A 12,527-nucleotide genomic window follows, 5' to 3' on the forward strand; every position below is an offset into this window, starting at 1 on the left:
TCCGCCCCAGTCTCTGCTCAGCCCCGCCCCCACGGGCCTCCCTGCGCCTCTCAGACCCCGCTCCAGTCTTTGCTCCGCCCCGCCCCGCCCCTCCCCGCCCGTGCCCTGCAGGCCCCGCCCCCACAGTCCTCCTGCGCCTCGAAGGTTCCGCCCCCGTCTTTGCCCCGCCCCTCCCCGCAGGCCCCGCCCCCACAGGCCACCCTGCGCCCCGCAGGCCCCGCCCCAGTCTTTGCTCCGCCCCGCGCTCCATCCGCCCCGCCCCAGACTTCGCTCGGGGGATCTCGTCCTCTCCTGCCTACCCTTCCTCCCCACCCAAAGCCGCACGAGGGCTTCCCAATCTGATAGGCTCTTCCTCTCCTCATTCTCACTTTGGGGAGCTTTATAGAGAGGATACTAGGTCCTATAGTGGATGCCATTAAAAACAATGTAGGGGAATATTTACTGGAAAATGTTTCCAGAGACAAGTCCGAAAAGCAGGTGACAAACAGAATGACCTCTTTTAGGTTAGAAGCACAGATATGCGCAGTCTATGGTCTAAAAGGTCTAACTTGGTTACAGTACGTATTTCTAGACAGGATTGTGCTTGGTTTTTAGGCATCTAAAAGCGGATGTTTTATCTTATTTTACTGGGCACCTTTTATAAACCAGGCTTCATCCTTCTCCCTAGTCTCCTTTTCCTGGCTTCTTTTTCTCTGCCTAGTCCCTAAAATGGAATTCCCTACCTCAGCCTTTTCCTTACTTGTACCATTCTGTGCTAACATAGCTCTCCTTCAAAGCTTCAGTCATTACTTTTAAGCCAGTCGCAGCTGCCACCACTCTACTCCGACTGGACATTTCTCCATCTGTTGCCCCTTAGTCATCCAAAAGGACATAAAGTCAAATTCACTAACAATTATTAAGCTCCAACGATGTGCCAATTACTGGTCTGGGTACTGGAAATCCAAAGAGGAGTAAGGCACAGTTACTGCCCCTAAGGGGCTCACTGGTGTAAGTGCTATAAGAGAGGAACAGCAGTGGCCCAAAGAAAGAGGGGTGAGGGGGCAGAGCTAACTTCATAAAGTGAGGTGGATTTTGAAGGACAAGCGACAATTCAAAAGGCATGTAAGCACTGGCCTTTGGGTTCAGTGAGTTGGAGCAGCGTCCTGTGCACCCGAACATCGTGGGTTCAATTCCCGTCAGGGCACATAAAGTTGCGGGTCTTGTCCACGGTTGGGGTCCACCGGAGGCAACTGATGTGTCTCTCACATTGATGTTTCTCTCTCTCTCTCTCTCTCTCTCTCTCTCTCTCTCTCTCTCTCTCTCTCATCTCTCTATCCCCCCTACCTCCTCCCTTCCACGCTCTCTCAAAATCAATGGAAAAATGCCCTTGGGTGAGGGTTAACAACAACAACAACAAAGAGCAGTTAACGTGGGATTTCAAACACAAAGCAAAATGTGAAGGCTCTGGTTGGATGGTTCCGTTGGAGTGTCATCCTATGCAGGAAAAGGCTTTTGATTCCTGGTCAGGTCGGGGACAGGTGATCCATGTTTCTCTCTCACATGTCTGTGTCTGTGTCTGTGTCTGTGTCTGTGTCTATCTCTCTCCCTTATTTTCTCTACCAAACACACACACACACACACACACACACACACACACACACACACACGCCATATCCTCCAGTGAGGACTTAAAAAAAAAACAAAAAAATGTGCAAGATCAGGAAAATTGAAACAGTTGGGCGCATTAGAGAAATTACATTTGTTATAGCTGGAAACAAAGATTTGTTTGAGGCAAAGGCGAAAAAAAAATTCTTGAGAAGAGTAAGAAGCCAAGGCATGGAGAGTTGTCCATGCATATTAACTTCAGTGTCTGCAGGTTATCTTCCAGGCAACGCAGCGCATTTTAGAAAGACTCTGGTGGCAGCATGGTGGGCAGAAGGAAGGGAGGTGAGCTACTGCATTACTCTGGAAGAGAGTGGGGGTGGAGAAGAACCTGGGCTCACATGGTACATTGGCAGAACCACTGCCCGGGGGGACATGGAGTGACTGAAGAGTATAGGTTTTTGAGAAATTAAGACGAATTCAGTATGAGGTTGCTGAGATACCTGTAGGACTTAAGGATTCGTGAATTACACATTCTTTTTTAAAAATATATTTTATTGATTTTTTATGGAGAGGAAGGGAGAGGGATAGAGAGTTAGAAACATCGATGAGAGAGAAATATCCATCAGCTGCCTCCTGCACACCCCCTACTGGGGACGTGCCCGAAACCCAGGTACATGCCCTTGACTGGAATCGAACCCGGGACCCTTCAGTCCACAGGCCGACGCTCTACCCACTGAGCCGAACCAGTTAGGGCGTGAATTACACATTCTTTAAGAGAGCGTAGCTCTTCAAACACATCTCTATTACAGCCACACGCCCCGTCTCTGCCCAGCATTTGTAATTCTTCTCCGAATTTTGTCTGAGCAATTTATCACCTTCTAAAACACCATGTTATCTTGTTATCTAGTTATTGTGTTTCATTTTTTTAAAGTATATTTTTATTGATTTTTAGAGAGGGCGAGCGAGAATCGTCGATGGGCTGCCTCCTGCACGCCCCCTCCTGGGGATCGAGCCCACAACCCGGGCATGCGCCCTGGACCAGGCTCGAACCCCGGACCCTTCAGTCCACAGGCCCACGCTCTACCCACTGAGCCAAACCAGCTCCGGCAGAACATCCTTTTCGCGGTTTCTCTCTCACCCCCTCTGCCCGCCTGAAGAAGTGATACTTTCTACCGACTTCTTTAATCAGAAACGCAAGCCTCATGAAACTTGGGGAACTGTTAAAAAAAATGCTTTGCTTTCCTGAAAAATGAAAATAGCCGAGGGCGAAGCGGGAATCTCTGTCCACAGTCCATCGTGCAAAAACCTCGGCTGTTCCGCCGGCTCAATCCGGGCACCTCGGCCCGGCCCAGGACTGAAGGGGAAAAGGGGCGGGGACTATGTTGCGTCATAAGCTGGCGCCGGAAGTGGGGTGCGCACGCCGAGGTGCGGCGCTGTCGGTTTGGAATCGCAGCGGGAGGAGGTTGCCGGTGCTGAGTGAGTAGGGGGCTCGCCTGGTTGGGATTTGGGGTGTATCTGGGCCCAAACCCGAAAGGCGCCCGAGGTTTAAAGGCCGGGTGTGGGGTTGGGGTTGGGCGAGGCTGGGGACAGAGCCGATGCTGTTAGCCCTTTGCCTGGTTTCTTTAGTTTAGCGGCGTAGCCATTGGGGGTTGTTTTATTCGCCTTGTCTCTGGGGCGCACGATCTCCCGTGGAGAGAGGTCAGTTTTTGGCTGTCCTTTGCGAAAGTTTGGAGAAATGGGACTTTTCCTTGTGCTGAGTGAGAATGCGAGCTTTGCAGTCAGTCCTGAACTCGTCTGCCTCCTCCTGATCCTGCGTTATTAGCTTCTCTAAGCCCGGGTTTCTTCAGCTTAGGAATAAGCGTAATGCCTGGCGGGACTGTTGTAAAGATGATCGTAAAGTAACAGGTGTAAGTGAGATCGCATATGCGAAGCGTTTATTACTGTGTCCGGTTTGTGGATAAGTGCACAATACGTTGCGGGGTGTTGTTTTGTTGTTGTTTTATTTCGCCCTTTAGACCTATGCATGGTATTTGGAAAAGCACAGATTAGGAATGGGGACCTTTTCAGCCTTCTCTGGGAAGAACGAGGGCTGGTTGGGTGTGTGATGCTCCGTATTGAATCTGATTTCAGGGGTTAACAATGGACACCCAGAAGGACGTCCAACCCCCCAAGCAGCAGCCAATGATATATATCTGTGGAGGTAAGAGTAGCACTTACATGAAGTAAGACGATTTTGCTTCGCTTTTTAAAAATTACTATTTTCTCTTTGGCTTAAATGAGTCGCTCGCCTTTAAAATTATGAAGCAGAAACTTTAGCCACCATGAAGATCCTCTCAAGATTTTATTGTCCCTCCTAGAAAAAGTGCTTGCCCAGACTCTTCTTCCCCCCTTAATATATTGGTAATAAGCCTTGGCTGGTGGCCAATGGTTAGAGCGTCGGCCTGGGCATCAAAGGGTCTTGGGTTGGATTCCCGGGGCATCCGTGTCTGTCTCTCTGTCTCTCTCTCTCTCTCCCTCTGTCTCTATCTCTCACCCCCCCCTTCTCCCTCCCTTCCAGTCTCTCTAAAAATCAGTGGAAAAATATCCTCAGGTGTGAATTAAAGAAAAAGTGATTTGAGTGAAAAATATTGTTAAGATTTGCTTGTCTGTAATGTTTTCCTTTTAGGTACTGAATTAATGTGTTTACTTTTCTAGAATGTCACGCAGAAAATGAAATAAAATCCAGGGATCCAATCAGATGCAGAGAATGTGGATACAGGATAATGTACAAGAAAAGGACTAAAAGATGTATCCTTTTAACTATGCTTTCTAAATAAGAGGTAGGAAGAAATTAAGAATAATGCTTGGGTTGATACTCAAAGACTAATTTCTGGTAAAAATGGTAATAACTTTTGGATTTCTTACCCCCAAAAAAGACAGCATTTTCATGGACCAGTATGTCAGTGTATAATCAGATACTATATAATCTTAATACTAGTTGATTTTGGTTCTCCTAAGTCTAATTTTCAGGGATTCTGTGTTTAACTAAATACTCATGTGAGCTTGAGTTTATGGATAAACTAAATTATAGGAGAAATACAAATATTATGTATGCTACCAAATGGAAAAAGTGAGCCTTTCAAATTAGTTGAAAGACTGAGAGGAAATTGTCGTGTAGTAAAAATATGTTTTTATTGATTTTAGAGAGGAAGGGAGAGGGATAGAGAGAAACATTGAAGAGAGAAAACATCGATTGGCTGCCTCGTGCATGACCCCCACTGGAGATCAAGCCCAAAACTGGGGTATGTGCCCTGACGGGGAATCGAACTGATGACCTCTTGGTTCATGGGTGGGTCAATGCTCAACCATGGAGTCACATGGGCTGGACTGCTTCATTGTTTTTTGGCACATTGGTCTTTTGTATCGTGGAAAGAGTGGAAAGACAGCTAATAAAAATAGTCATAATGATGAATTCTATACTTTTGGGCTTTTAAATTAAATTACAAACTAGCACATTGTAAAGAGAAAGTGACTTGGAAGTATTAAAGTCTTTTATATAACTTACTCTTTTTGTCCTTAACTCAGTTTTCTACAGTGGTGGTTTTTGACGCTCGATGAAATGGAATTCAGAAGAATATCTGTTTGCATTTGGATTTGCTGTTGTTGTATAGTTTTTGATGAGTATACTTATCTTTATGAATACAACTACTAGTATATACATGATTTCATTTTTAAAACCATATTGTATTTAGGTATCTATTATAAAGATTTTTTTTGTTCAGTTCCATGATTTGTAATTTAATTTTGTGTGTGTGTAATTTAATTTTGTTGTATATTTCACCTGACATGAAAAAGGTTAAAAGTGCTTCGCCAAACCACACTTTTAATCAAAACCGAGAGTCATTGGGGCCCTTGTTAAAAATAAAGTTTTCTAGGGCTCTCTAGGTGTGATTCAGTTCGTTCCTTGGAAACCACTGTTTTATATTATCAATTGTTAGTAAAATCTCCAGCATCGTTTTGTGTGGAGTATAACAGTACACTTACTCTCAGTGTGCATACATCATGCGGAGTTACATTTTTCATTTGTTACTTGAAGGAGGCCTTTCTGTATTTGTATGTAATGCTTGACTGGTTTTTAAATCTTGGACAAGGGAGAAGAAACCAATGGTTGCTTTCTATAAGGGAAAATCAACCCCACATACATACAGATGAAGACTATTAAGGCAGGTGCAGTTCCAGGTGTAATCATTCATTAAAGTAAAAAAATCTGCTTTCACGATATAAAAAAGTAGGGGTTGGTTTACACTGAATTACTAGATAAATGTTTAAAACTTTTGTCTTGATTTTAGGGATATCGATAGTTTGATACTCCATGTGTGTCCAATATTATCATCATTATGGATCATCACATTGGTTTCCCTAACATTCATTTGAAGGTCTGAAATATTCCAAGTTCTATAAAATTTATTATGTACTATACAAAGTACCACCATGCTCATATTTTTAAAGAGTTCTTCTTGATCTGGGTTTTCCTTTCGCCATGGCTTTCATAATTTGGTAATTGTGCTATATTCCTTCTTGACCTTGTCTTTTTTAGACAAGAGGGTTCCAACAAATAAGATATCTCTTTATGGAAAACCCCAACTCATTGGATAATGTTGCTCTTAACTGCGCTGATTCCATCATAGATCCCTTTCCTGTCAGTAATTTAATTGAATATTGTTATTTGGTTAACTAGACAGATGTTTAATGGAGAAAGTATTACCTCGGGAACTCACCATTTCAGTCAGTTACTTCCCTCTTTGTGTCTTCATCTATAAAATGGAAATGATTTTATCTCTTGCCTATCTGGACAGTTTTAAGAAAAAAAATGATACAATAAATATAAAATTGCTTTAAAAAATTCTTTTGAATAGTGCTCTGTGAATATAAAAATCTGGGCTTGAAGTTCACACATCACTTGTTCGCTACTAAGCTGCTTACTTAGACAAGCATGTCCATGAGAAAGGCATGGAAATTGGTTCACATCCAGTCCTGCTACTCAGTGACTGGCCAGTTAATTTATTTCTTTTAACTTCAGCTTTATTGTCAAAGTGGAAGAGTTAATGATGGTCGTCAGTACAGTACTTGGAGACTCTGAAGCTATTTTCAGAGATTTAAGGTATGAAAAATTCAAAAATATGTGGAATCAGAAATGACCAGTCCTAAGGAATAATAAATATCCCTTGTCACTGGCAGTATGATCTTACCACGGTTCACTTTCCTTGTTTGTACCATAAGCACCTACCTCAAAGGTTTGTTGGAAGATAAAAGAATCCATAAAAACTCAGCCTAATAATAGCTCATGTTAATTATTATTACCATTACTGTAATATTAACGTTTTTCACACACGATTGTTATTGGCCTTAGGATGAGTCTCGCCCAGCTACTCGTTTTGCTGTCCTCCATGCTCTTCACATTGCTCCTTCAAGAATACAAATTTCATGATACCGTCCTGCTGAAAATCCTCAGTGGCTCCTCATTTTGCTAAAATAAAAAATGATTTGGAATACTGTGCTTAGTCCTTGATAATCTGACTCTTACCTCTGTCACCACTTCAGCGGGTGGGTCTAAGATGTTTGCAGTTCCTTAAGCAGGTAAGAGGCCTTTTTTCTTTCTTGCCTGTCCTTTTCCCCAGGCTTTTCTCAGCCTGAAATGAACTAACTTTTCTGGTGCTCTTTGCCAGCATCAGAATTCTGAAGGATTGTTTTGTTGTCTTCTAGCTTCCAGTATTGTTGAGAAGTCCCAAACCATGCTTGTTCTTAATCCTTTGTCTGTGACCCATTTTCTCTCTGTTAAGAATTTTTGCCAGTGCCCTGAAATTTTACGGTATGTGCATTTGTATGGTTTTTTTCCACTGTTTTGCTCACTTGCGTACTTTCAGTCTGGAAACCCAAGCTCTTCAATTTGGGGACATTATCTTGAATTATGTATCTCCTTGTTTCTTGAATGCAATGTCTTCTCTCAATGAAAACCATACCGGTAATTTTCATTGCCTCTATAGTCTTTTTCCTTCAGGTTGCTTTTTATCCTGCTTGTTCATTTAGTATAAATATATATGTACATAATTATAACCAGAAAAAAAATTATGAGTGAAAGAGCTGAAATTTTATAAAACAAAAAGAATTTCCCACAAATGAGCTTTACTGTTTTATTTATCTGAATTGTAGTATATCTTCTTCACTTTTGTATCTAGCGCCTAGTACAGTGTCTGACTCATAACCAGCACTCAGAAAATGTTAAATGCATGAAAAGAAAGAGGGAATCTTGTCTTCATTTACTCTTCTGTATAAAGGGGAGGAAGGAAATCTAGGTTGCAGTGTAGACATCCTGAACGTTTAATTATGTTTCTGTAATTTAGGAGTAGATACCAATTTACCTTGCAGGTAGCACAACAATCCAAAGGAGCAGTATTTTAACTCGATCCGAAAAGAATTGAAAAGGAGAGGAAAGGGAACTCACACTCCCAATGGTCCTCTTTCCTGGTGAAGCTGGCTTCCGTAGCGCCAATCAGCGGGATGGGGTCGGGGACTAGCCAATCACCCGGCAGAGGGCTAGTCCCCGCCCCTGGCGATCAGCCCGTTGCACTTGCTGCTCAGGCGTTGCGACACGCCCCTCCCTGCCACCGCAGCGCAGCGGGTCAGATTTGCTGGGCGCGGGGTTCAGAACCAGGTGAGTACCTGCCCTCCAGGAGTAAATTTCGTGTCCCCGTCGCAGTCCTTCCTCTGCGCCGGGTCGAAAGGCGGACGCGGAGGAGCAAATGCACTGTGGGCTGGAGGGTGAGGGGCGCGTTGTGGCTTGAACAGCCTTCCTAGTCGGATGTTGGGGCGGGGTCGCAGCACGGGGGTTCCTGGTGACCAAAGCCTGGGAGTGGGGAACACATTCATAGGGTCCTAAAGTGCCCCCTGACCGTTGCCAGTTGGCGGTAAGAGCTCGCGGATCGCGGCCAGTCCCTCCGCCCTCTCGAGCTGCGTTGTACATAGAAACCGTTGCTATGGCTGGAGGTTGTCATTTCCTTTCGGCCTCAGGCAGCAGAGGGCGCTCGGCCCCGTGGATCTCGAAAGGATGCTTAAGGGGGAAGAAAACAGGTTTTCGTGTTACTAGTTCATCACAGTTTCCACTGGAGGTATTACGATAAGCTGAGTAGGAAATATGTACAGGAAGTGGATGTGGATCAGGATGATGGAGAAAAAATTAAGGTTTTCCTAATCTGCAACAAAAATTCAAACAGGCGTGGAAGAGTTTTAGAGAGCAAATAAGCCCGGCGGTGTGGCTCAGTGGCTCAGCGCAGACCTATGAACCAGGAGGTCAGGGCACATGCCCAGGTTTCGGGCTCGGCCCCCAGTAGGGGGCGTGCAGGAGCCAGCCGAACATCATTGAGGTTTCTATCACTCCCTCTCCCTTCTCTGAAATAAGTATTAAAAAAAAAAATTTTTTTTAAAGAGAGCAAATAAAGTCTTGTACAAGTTGTATTTTAGAACTTGCGAATATTTTGTAATCTTAAGAATGTGTATCCTACCAACAGTGGTAGTTTTCAAAAAGAATTCTCAGAAATGTTAAAACTGTTCAGAATGAAATTTATTTGATTAGGTAAGAGAAGTCTTATCATTTCAGATGTTTCTCACTATATTTTATTCAAATAATAAAATCTCAGGGGTTGCAAGATACCTTCCATTTAAGGTAATTTATTTTAATCCTATTAGATGTTTAAACCTCTCCTATCAAAGATCCTCCAGCTCTTTGGTAAATTATCCTAAGACAAACGATTGTATTCTGGGCAACATCAATAATTTAAAAATTCTTTATGTTGCTTTCCTGTAACTTCCACCCTTAAAGTTATGTTGTGATGGGAGCCATTCATCATACTAGACCCTTCCGGTATGGTGCAAAAGCCATAATCTCATTTCTCAGCCATATCTCATCCAAATGCTGACAAACTGTTATCTATATTCTATACCTAAGTTAAAGCCAGCAGGAAGATGGAGGTGAAGCTGACAGAGCATCCTCTTCTTCTGCAGAGGTCCGATATATGACTAGACTCATAGAGGGCAGGCATGCTGAAGGAAATACTTCAAGTGAATTAGGCCCATTGCTGCTGCTTATTTTTAAATTTATCACCCAATATACTTTAGGGCAATGATTTTAAAAAAGTATTGCTTTTAGAGATGAAGGGAGAGGGATAGAGAGAAACATCAATGATGAAAAGATTAATTAATCGGCTGCCTCCTGCACACCCCCCATTGGGGATCGAGCTTGCAACCTGGGCATGAGCCCCGACTAGAAATCGAACCCTGACCTCCTGGTTCCAGTGGGTGGGAGTGGGGGCCCAGGTGCGTGGGGCCCAGAGGGCCTCTGGGTGTCTCTCAGCCCCGCGCCCCACTTTGTTTTCCAGGTGCTGGGAGTAGAGAGCGCCTTGAAAGGTCACCCTTTCATTAGTTTCTCCCATATATATACTTTCTCCTGGAAGCTAAAACCCCTTCTCCTTTGTTTAATTACTTCTCCACAATTTATCACCCTTTATAAAAATGGTATATAGGCTCCCACGCTAAACAGATTCTTTGGGTTTTCACTTTTTTGTGAAGCCCCCATGTGCATATAAAATAAATGTTTCCTTCTGTTAATGTGTGTTCTATCAATTTAATTCACAGGGCCTCAGTTACTGAACTTAACTGGATAGAGGAAAGTATTTTTTTACCTTTTTTATAGCACCAAAACCTGCTTAGTCATTGAATTTCAGCATTACGTAAGTGGAGATAATCCATATATGGTACATAGTAATTTAGCTCCATGAATGTTAGCTGTCATTATCAGGGAGAGAGAGTTTAAAATCAGTAGCCTTCCTCCTTTTCTCTAGAAATAAAACATAATTATTTTTTTAAAATATATTTTATTGATATATTTTTTTTTTACAGGGAGGAAGGGAGAGAGATAGTCAGAAACATCAATGAGAGAGAAACATTGATCAGCTGTCTCCTGCACATCCCCCACTGGGGATGTGCCTGCAACCAAGGTACATGCCCTTGACCAGAATCGAACCTGGGACCTTTCAGTCCGCAGGCCGACGCTCTATCCACTGAGCCAAACTGGTTAGAGCTAAAACATAATTATTAAAGAAGTACCTAGCTGGTTACTGCTATCCAAATTGAATATATATATATATATATATATATATATATATATACACACACACACACTAGATTCATAACTTTTCCTGTACTATATTTCAGCCATGACTGCCAAAGATTGCCCATCATTGTTGGGCTTTGGAACCACAAAAACATTCAAAATTCCCGTTGAACATTTGGATTTCAAGTACATTGAAAAATGTTCAGACGTTAAACATTTGGAAAAAATTCTTTGTGTGCTTAGGTAAGCATTTAAAAATCATTTCTAGTTTCAATTTGTCAGTTTTAATTATATTGTTCTTGCCTTCTAAAAGCTGAGGCTGCATTAGGAACGTTGGAAGACATTTTCAAGTATCGCTATTGTTCGTTGTATTTGCCCATATTAGGTTCCACAATAGTGGTTTTGATCCTGTGGTTAGTTTGCAGTGGTCTGGCTGGGTGTACTTCCTCCGTGCACCGTAGGCTAATTTGAGGAGGGCCTTTTTCTTGCTTCCTTCGCATTGTCTAGGAAAAGGTCACTGTGAGAGTCGCCAGGAGGATGTAGGGTAGCTCACCAGCCTATGCTGATAAGGTTATTTGGCCTCTCCCACTTCGTGCCATCTGGTGACTCTGTGAGCTGGTCACTTGGAGGATGGCGGGGAAGCCAGCCCGGAGGCCAGAACAGGAAGCAGGGAACCCGGCCTTCTCTGGTTAAGAACCCCATGGTGGTGATTCTTAAACTTCCATATACATGTGGTTGTTAAAAATGCAAATTTGAGGGTCCCATTCCCAGAAATTCTACTTTGGGAAATCTGGGGTGGGGCCTAGGAATCTGTATTTTTTATTTGTTTGTTTTGTTTGGAATCTGTGTTTTTAACAAGTGCCTGGCTGATTGACATGCAGGTGGTCAAGGGAACCCACTTCGAGAAACACTGTCCCGTGCCACGTATTTCAGGTTTCTTGGGGGGTTTTCCGCTGGGGAGTAGCCTGATGTTGCAGAAGCACGTGTGGAACGTGGCATCCCTACCGTGGCATCTCTGCGGTGGCTCTTTTCTCCCCCGGACCCTTCATCTTACCACCGTGTCCTTTGCTTTTTCTCTCTCATTGCCTTTGGTGTCATGTCCTCCCTAGGCAGCCCTGCTTGTCCCCAGCCAGAGTTGATGTAACAACCTCATCAGTTCTGAAATGGAAATAGGAATCATGTCATTGCTTTCCCTTTTGTTTTCCTCAGCAGTATAAGAACATATTCATGAATATTTGACCAAGGACTGATCAACAAAATGAGAAGTTTACGGGATGAAAGTGTTTGAAAGCCATAGTAATAATGTTGGTTCTAAGAAATTCTATGAATAGCTTCATGAAATTATATTGCATTGACTTGGAATGATGGTTTTTTAATTTTACTTGAAAATGGGATATATTTCTATTTTTCTAAAAATTTAAAAGTGAACAGACTTACAGGAGAAGGGCAAAAATTGATTTTCTTTTCTTTTTTTTTAAATATATTTTATTGATTTTTCACAGAGAAGAAGGGAGAGGTTTAGAGAGTTAGAAACATCGATGAGAGATAAACATCGATTAGCTGCCTCCTGCACACCCCCCACTGGGGATGTGCCCGCAACCAAGGTACATGCCCTTGACCGGAATCGAACCTGGGACCCTTGAGTCCGCAGGCCGACGCTCTATCCACTGAGCCAAACCGGTTCGGCTTGATTTTCTTTTTAATAATAATTAAAAAAAGACAAACTAGAACAGATGTCTCCATTTAACCCTCTAAGAGAGGAATTCTGTTTCCTGGTTGTATTTAGAGTCCTGTTCTA

At 43.1% G+C, this 12,527-nt stretch overlaps 2 protein-coding genes across 2 annotated transcripts in view; both read left to right on the forward strand.

Moving 5' to 3' along the window:
* Positions 1 to 2,972: 2,972 nt before the first annotated feature.
* Positions 2,973 to 5,735, forward strand: POLR2K (RNA polymerase II, I and III subunit K). Its single transcript, XM_036337886.1, has 4 exons — positions 2,973 to 3,060; positions 3,715 to 3,784; positions 4,279 to 4,371; positions 5,159 to 5,735. Exons 2-4 carry the CDS (start codon positions 3,724 to 3,726, stop codon positions 5,179 to 5,181), a joined length of 177 nt encoding a protein of 58 aa, XP_036193779.1. The 5' UTR covers positions 2,973 to 3,060; positions 3,715 to 3,723; the 3' UTR covers positions 5,182 to 5,735.
* A 5,082-nt stretch (positions 5,736 to 10,817) lies between these two features.
* Positions 10,818 to 12,527, forward strand: part of SPAG1 (sperm associated antigen 1) — a 48,491-nt gene continuing 46,781 nt past the window's right edge. The window contains exon 1 of the mRNA XM_036337887.1: positions 10,818 to 10,972. Coding sequence (XP_036193780.1) covers positions 10,833 to 10,972 — 140 coding nt within the window. The 5' untranslated portion in view covers positions 10,818 to 10,832. The remainder of the gene's footprint in view (positions 10,973 to 12,527) is intronic.

The sequence above is a fragment of the Myotis myotis genome, unplaced genomic scaffold (assembly GCF_014108235.1).
Source record: "Myotis myotis isolate mMyoMyo1 unplaced genomic scaffold, mMyoMyo1.p scaffold_m19_p_16, whole genome shotgun sequence".
NCBI classification, from domain to species: Eukaryota; Metazoa; Chordata; class Mammalia; order Chiroptera; family Vespertilionidae; genus Myotis; species Myotis myotis.

What these genes read in the sequence shown, in the direction of transcription:
- POLR2K (XM_036337886.1), top strand. Translation starts at nt 3,724, where the DNA reads ATGGACACCCAGAAGGACGTCCAACCCCCCAAGCAGCAGCCAATGATA. An exon ending in AATGATATATATCTGTGGAG is followed by an intron (nt 3,785 to 4,278) that starts GTAAGAGTAGCA and finishes TTACTTTTCTAG; the next exon opens with AATGTCACGCAGAAAATGAA. An exon ending in CAAGAAAAGGACTAAAAGAT is followed by an intron (nt 4,372 to 5,158) that starts GTATCCTTTTAA and finishes AGTTTTCTACAG; the next exon opens with TGGTGGTTTTTGACGCTCGA.